A 7,535-nucleotide genomic window follows, 5' to 3' on the forward strand; every position below is an offset into this window, starting at 1 on the left:
ATAATGTTGAAAAATTCAAATATCTCTCTTTATGTGCAGAAAATTAACCGAAACGTGTTTTCCGAAACTCTCGCCGAGCAAAGTACGGATCTATGAACTATACTGTGTACACTTAGGACTGACTACATCAACTTGCGTTCTGGAACATTCTCGCAGACTGGCAGCTACCATCTGGGAAGTCACCGGGGTGCCAAATAACCTTGCGGATATATTCTAAAATCGCATTCTCTAAATAAACAGTTTTAGTTAGTTCTGTATAATTTTAATTTAATTTTGTCTAGATTTTCTCAATATCGATATTTTTCGAATTTTAATGTTAAACTTCCATATGTCTTCAATTTTAAATTCTCCAAAAGTATCTTTTAAGATATTTCAATTTCTCTGTGATATTTAGATTCCTAAACACTTTCGTATACGTTCGTATACAATTTTTGGATCTTCGCTTTTCGCGATATTAATTTCGTTTTTTTTTTGGTTGTAGGTTATAGATAATAAAAACTGTTTTTCTAAAAATTCACCAAGTATATGATAAAAATGCATAATTGCAAAATTGCAACATTTCAAATTTAATATTTCCATGTTAATCAATATGAAATAGCCAATTTCAATAACGAGATTAACAATGGAAAGCTTTCCTTATTTATCGCGCGTAAATGTTACATATATATTTCTATTTGTAAATGAAAAATTAATTAGGATATTATTAATTTATGTAATTAATCATAAGTGTTATCAATTGTTTTATTTATACAGCACAAAATGAATAATCATTTTGCGCCCTTTATTTACAAAATATATTTAATAATCAGTGCATATTAATTAAAAGCTTACATATTTTGTAATAAAACATATTTAACTTCATATAGATATTTAATGGCACAATAAACGATATAAATCAAATGAATATGAAATAAGAAACAAAATGGGTTATTAATCTTTTGTCGAACCTTTAATTATTTTCGAATTTTTTCGCAAAATTTAAGGCACCTATAAATAGAATAATCGATACAAAAATCGCTTCTAATCGTCAAGTAAACATATTCTTCTATCAATAAATCAAACACAGTTTTCTTTAGATTTCTTTTAATTCTTTTAAATTCTTTAAATTTTTATCTTCTAAAATATTTTTAGATTTTCTTTCCTTCGATTCTGCACTTTTTATAACACTAGAATATCTTTGTTTCTTATATTTTTTTCAGATTCTTTCAAATCTTCGAATTTTTGAACATTTGAAATTTGAGAGAACCTGAAAGCACAATTTTTCCAGGCTTTGGTTTCTCCACTCAAATGTCCAATGACTTCCTTGTGTTGCATTTGTTCAGATCTGTCTTTTTTGCTACCTGGCAAGACCTGGGATAAAATTAAGTACTATTGAAAAAAACAAATTTACGCTATGCAAATATAAATATTACATCAATAAAATTTTGTTCGTAATTTATTTTGTTTATTGAAAACTTGAAAAGTTTTTATTGGAAAAAAAAAAAAACAATTTTCTCATAGAAATTTTCTTTTAAAAAAACTTCTATAATATATCCCTTCAATTTAATTAAATATATAAATAAATAAAAATATTTTTTTCTGAAATTTTTTCTTTGTTTTTCAATTAGTTCTGATTTTTCAAGAAGATACGCTTTTAACGATCTTCTCATCCCTTTTCCTTTCCTACTTATTTTCTTTGCTCCTAGCCCCTCACCTGAGAACGGGGGAGCTAAGGGATACAGCAGCAGAACATTCGTCAGAGAAATCTTGTTCCGGAGTAATGCTTCTTTCTCGGGAATGCACCTGGGATGTGTTTGGATTACGACGTACTTTCTTCATTCCTGGCATGAAATCGGGATTACCTCGACCTCGACCTCTACCTCTACCCATGCTTGTCTCATTATCTTGACAGATTGACTCAGTGACAATTTCTGGAACGGGACGTCTACTGTTAGTGCAGGAGGAGTTCTGCGTAACATCTTGTTGTTGGTTGCTATCTTCCTGTAGATTGCTACGTCCCGAGCGACGTATTTTTTCCTGATTTATAACGCTTTTAGCAATACAAGCAGCGGTATTGCGGGACTGTGTCCAGCTATTAGAAGTAACTGGCTGAGCCTAGGATAACATTTTGTGCATTGAGATTAAAATTTGTTTTAGAGTTTGCAATTTTAGAGTATTCTCAAACATTTAGTGTAATATCTAACAATGAAATATTTAAAAAGTAGAGAAAATTGCATCGGCATTAAATTGTTACTAAAAAATATCGATTTAAAATTAAAAAAAATTTTTTTTAAATCTATAAATTGAGAAACATGCGATTGACTTAAGAAGGTTCTGGCGTTTGATGAAATATTAAAATAGAAGACTATAATATACATGTAATATACAAATGTTAATAATATCAATATTCAATATCTAAAAAAAATTTCAATAACTTTTCCATTTTGAAGATATTTAATTTTAAATTTATAGAATTTTACATTACAAGTTGGAGGTATAACCTTATTCTTCTTTAGTTATTCTCTTTTACAATAAATTAAGACACTTGTGTATAAGACAGCAATTTAAAAATCGTTATAATTATAAAGTAAACACTTAAGTTTGTTCCCGTAAAGTTTCATTTAAACTGACCATACAGTTTACAAGAAATTTAAATTCTTCAATGAAAAAAGCTAGAATATATGCCAAATGGGTGATGCGTATACATCAAATGAGCATTTTACAACTTTTATTTTATCATTTTGAAAATATTTAGTAACATATAAAATTAATAATAATTATGTATAGTGACATAAGATATTGTTAGTAATCTTTTTTTTCATTATTTTAATTGTTTTACGTATTATTATGGATAAACTGTCTATTAACTAGGAAGTAGCGCGAGAACCTCCTTAAGATATTCTATGTTTAATTCAAATTTTTAAGATGACATACACAGGATGGGATTTGTTCCTTCTGGAGACGCATGTCATCGCTGATTTTCATCTCGTCTTTTGTCGAGGAATCGATTTTCTCTGAAAAGCAATTCTCCCTATTTGCTTTAGAAGTCCTCTCGTAGCCCTCACCGTTCATCTTCATTTTCCTGATCAATCGCTGCGCTGCGATCTTATCTTTCAGTTCGCGCACTTGCCTCTCCAATTCAGCTACTTCCAGGTCGGACTCACATACTTTCGGAATCAGTGACATTAAATGCCGTTCGGCAGCTTTCTGGATCATCATAGCGGAATCTAATCCACTTTTCCTCGTCATATCCAACCTAAAGAATACATATCTAATTAATAACATAATTATCATTTTACAATATTGAAATATTAGATAATCCAAAAGTCAATTTTACAAAATACTTTTATAAAATAAATGTCTTCTGACAATCAAATATTGTATTAGATTTCATTCATCATATCAATAAACAAAAATTATAAAAATTATAAAAATGTTTTTCAATTTTAAGAAACACAAAATACATAATTTAATAAGATTATTTAATGGTTGCTGCACTAATAAATATTTACTCACTTTAAAGATTCTATCAGTTCGGTGAAACCATCAGGTAAGCGTGCAGATTTCCTAACAGGTGTTGGTTTATAATCTGAGCCATCATGTCTAGAGGCATCATCACCTAAATTGTTTATTCTCAAAGGAATTGGCTCAAACATCCTAAAAGTATAAATTGAATGTATCAAGGTACAATATAAAAAAACTTTAGTCGCATTAATTTTTTTCGAAATATATAAAAATATTTATACTTATTTATTTTATTGTCTATTATTTATATTATATAATTTACATCTTAAATAGTTGTTTGTAAAAATTGCTGTAGACAATTTTACATTAATACTCAAAAGAAAAATTCAGATTAAAGATTGGCTATGTTTAAGTTGGACGAAGCGTCTAGCAGTTTACTCGCCAAGCGATTGAATATGATTGATTAGATTTAAAGTAAAAGAACCAATCACGTTCAATCGCTTAGCAAGCAGGCTAGTTGCTTTGCCAATTTAAGATCCTTTTAGATTTGAATTCTTCAAATTTGTAATATGTAATGCTAACCCTCGTTTATGCCTTAAAAACACATGTCGGAACTTGTGGGTGCCACGTGTTTCGGAGATGGACGCGTTGAGGAGGCAAGTAAGGAAGAAATCTTCCCTACTATTTACACTGGAGAAATGCGAGGCAAATTGCTTATGCAATATCTTGTCCCTCATTGTTGGAGTCAAGCTACTAGTGTTTCTGCGGAAACGGAACCAACCAATCACCTGCTTGCTCTTATCACGCACAAAATCCTTCAATTTCTCTTTGTTGATCCGACCACTAGAGTCGTACAAAAGATCACTCAGAGGACATGTCACAATGGTTTCCACATCTAAAAATGTTTATAACATTTTTAATAGTAGGATAAAGAATAATAATAAAAATAAGGAAGTTGATAAAGTTTTATCTTATTCCGCTTGTTAGTTTATATTTTTAGATTAGTCTTCTCAACAATGTAGATAGTAGAAAAGATATTTAAACATTTGGTTTCAATTAAGTTTTATCAATTATCTTATTCTGGTTATTAATTTATATTTTTAGATTAGTCTTGCCAACAATGTAGATAATAGAAAAGATATCTAAACATTTTGTTTCAATTAAGTTGACACATATGAATACAATTCAATATCTAAACATATTTTATAGTTTTTCTGAAAAAACATAAAACCATTATTATCTAGAGTATGATCGTAAGTTAAAATAATAATATTCATTACGAATATTATTTTAATTTATAATTATTTGTTCTATTTATATATATAATTTTTATTAAATAACTATACTCCTCTTGTACAGAAATACATGCTAGTCTTCTATTTTAATTTTCATACAAAATAAATTCGTTTTGATAAAGTTAAAAGTTTGTATAACTTCAAAGCTCTCTTATAATGTAGTAAGAATTTTCGTATTTATAAATTCGTTTAAATTGTTATTATTGATTCAAAGATATATATACTGTAATTATAATACAGTATATCTTTAAGCTCATATCAGACTATAGATTAGAATACAACCAATCAGGATGAAGCCAACTGAGATTAAAATTATCTTATTCCTAGAACTCTAATCTCTATTTCTCGGTCTTTAATGCATCTGATACAAGTTTCATTCATCAGATTTCTTGACTTTAAAATAAAAAACATACCCCACTTTTACTGTTTTTTCTCAACAGAATTTTAAAACATTTTAAATCTGGCTTTACGCACAAAAAGGCAGCAAATATTTTTTTTTCGTTGACTTTTGATGAATGTTAAAAATAATATTTTAAACATTCGGAATACGTTCTTTTTACCTACACTTGCTGCAATTAAAAATAGATGTGTCGTTCGAAATGCACCTTCTGCACTCGATTCTTTCTTTTGTTTACACGAAAAGAATGAAAGATGCAGATTATCGAGGCGACTGTACTCACTAATGTGAATCTTGATGGTCTCCACTTGATTGTCGGAATCGGTATAGGTCTTAACGATGAATTCGAGCGCTTCGCCAAGGAGGAAGCCCATCTGCAAGAATTACGAAACGTCATTGCTCATTGTTGGCAAGCGTATACGCAGAGGTTATACGACAGTAGAAGCAAGTCTGCCTTCCGGAGACAGCATTTCTGCGCAACGAAAAGTTATGAAACTTGATTGACAAATTGATACCCAATTCGTTTTACCTGTTCCCCGACACTGCGTACATTTTCGTAGAACAGCAACGAAAGCGCCGCGCCCGAAATAGTGACGAGCAAGTCGCCGTCCGCCATGTTGACGACAGTTAGCTCTGACGTTAGCCGTGGTTAGCCGTCTACCGTGCATGCGTCAATCTGCAAAATGCAACGTTGCATTTAGAAAACTGAGAGTATGTGTTTATAAATACATGTATAGAATTTAATACATGCGTATAATTTTTATCATGTTTAATATAAAATGTATATTTAAATACAAATTGTCCTCTAGTTCTAAATCATTGTGATATTTTATAATTTTTCAGATAAAAAAAAAGAATTGTCAGAAGTGGGATTCGAACCCACGCCCACAGAAGTGGACTGCGACCTGAACGCAGCGCCTTAGACCGCTCGGCCATCCTGACTTTGTGCTGCTCACTCGGTGATTAGAACTTGATGAGTCTTAAGACTCGAATTGTGTAGTCGAATGATTCAAAATAGATCAACTTTGATGTATAATATAACAAATGCAATAATCGGCTTCGCAGAAAGTATCGGAATTAAAAAACTATGAATAGCCTCACAGAGATACGAGTCAAACAAATTGAGGATATTATATGTGGAAATTATAATGAAACTTCTAAATAAACTTGAATTTCTGATGAATACTTGAAAAAAACGAAAATAATGCCTCGAATAGAACAAAGAATCCTTTAAAAGTACAAATAATTGCAAATCAATCGCGTGCCCTTACTTAAAAAAATGATACAACTCAAAGAATTAAGTTTTTCAAAAAAGAGAAAAACTATTTCAACTTAACAAAAACTAACTTATTAACTAAAAAAAATTAACTTAACTAATCAAATAATATTGGCAAAAAGAAACAAAATCAAATATTATTTTTTATTATTGTTTGACGATCTTTAAAAGCCACCCTTTCTAAGTCGTGATCGATTTTAATATCCTACAAAATATAATGAATTCAGAATAATTTATTAAAAGTAACATAACTCGAAATATCATCAACAGTTAATTTATATTTATCTTGATCGATTCAAATGACTAAATTCAAAATAAAAAACAACTTTTTCTACAAACTTCAAGCACAACAATTTAACCCTAAATATTCTTTGTAAAAAACTCTTCTTTATTTACAAGATTACTTTCGCGCGCGCGCGAATGCTTCTGATTCGCTCAAATATTGTCCCAAATGGTGGCTGATCAATTGCGGCCACGAATTTTTCTTGATGCCCATTCCAATGTATATATAGTTCAGTGGCAATAGTTTTGTTTCAATAAAGGCGGTATTACTGCCAGTTATCAATACAGAATAGTATACTTAACGGGAACTGTAGATTTTCAGTACTGCATAGAGCTTGAACTACTAAAGGGAGATGTCCTATTCAAGCAATGAGTGAAAAGTGAGCAAAATCTGAGAGAAAATCTGACAGAAGATGCATTTCTGTCCTGTTTGGTAACTTTTCTTCTTTCTGCGCATGTGCCAAAAGAGGATAGAAGATAAAAAAATATTTCTGTCTTTTAGATTTAAGAAAGTTTCATGATTGAAATCCAGTATTGACAGTAATATATAAACATTCCTATATGGCCGAAATCGTTACTACTTTAGCGGCGAGCTTCAGCGGCGTGCTACACTAAATCAGAAAAAGAAGGGGCTCCACACAATAAAAGGAACTGGAAACAGAGAACAAAGAATAAGAATTTTAACTTATCAGAAACTGTGTATTTCAAAATACATGATTTCTGATAGGTTAAAATTCTTATTCTCTATTCTCTGTTCCTTTTATTGTACGGAGCCCCAAAGAATATGCAACATGGCTGAAGTCATAATAGCATTTTTGGTCGATAGTACTTACTTCAAGAC

At 30.4% G+C, this 7,535-nt stretch overlaps 1 protein-coding gene and 1 non-coding gene across 2 annotated transcripts; both read right to left on the minus strand.

Moving 5' to 3' along the window:
- Positions 1-1,141: 1,141 nt before the first annotated feature.
- Positions 1,142-7,117, minus strand: LOC108755734 (BRISC complex subunit FAM175B-like). Its single transcript, XM_018498979.1, has 8 exons — positions 6,809-7,117; positions 5,666-5,812; positions 5,420-5,510; positions 4,027-4,339; positions 3,496-3,636; positions 2,914-3,235; positions 1,694-2,094; positions 1,142-1,350 (listed from the first exon to the last, which is right to left on the minus strand). The coding sequence occupies exons 2-8, from the start codon at positions 5,750-5,752 to the stop codon at positions 1,284-1,286; spliced, it is 1,422 nt and encodes a 473-aa protein (XP_018354481.1). The 5' UTR covers positions 5,753-5,812; positions 6,809-7,117; the 3' UTR covers positions 1,142-1,283.
- Trnal-cag lies at positions 5,995-6,078 on the minus strand. Its single transcript has one exon. It is a non-coding gene; the product is annotated as a tRNA-Leu (tRNA).
- Positions 7,118-7,535: the final 418 nt, after the last annotated feature.

This window comes from Trachymyrmex septentrionalis, unplaced genomic scaffold, assembly GCF_001594115.1.
Source record: "Trachymyrmex septentrionalis isolate Tsep2-gDNA-1 unplaced genomic scaffold, Tsep1.0 scaffold101, whole genome shotgun sequence".
Lineage (NCBI taxonomy): Eukaryota > Metazoa > Arthropoda > Insecta > Hymenoptera > Formicidae > Trachymyrmex > Trachymyrmex septentrionalis.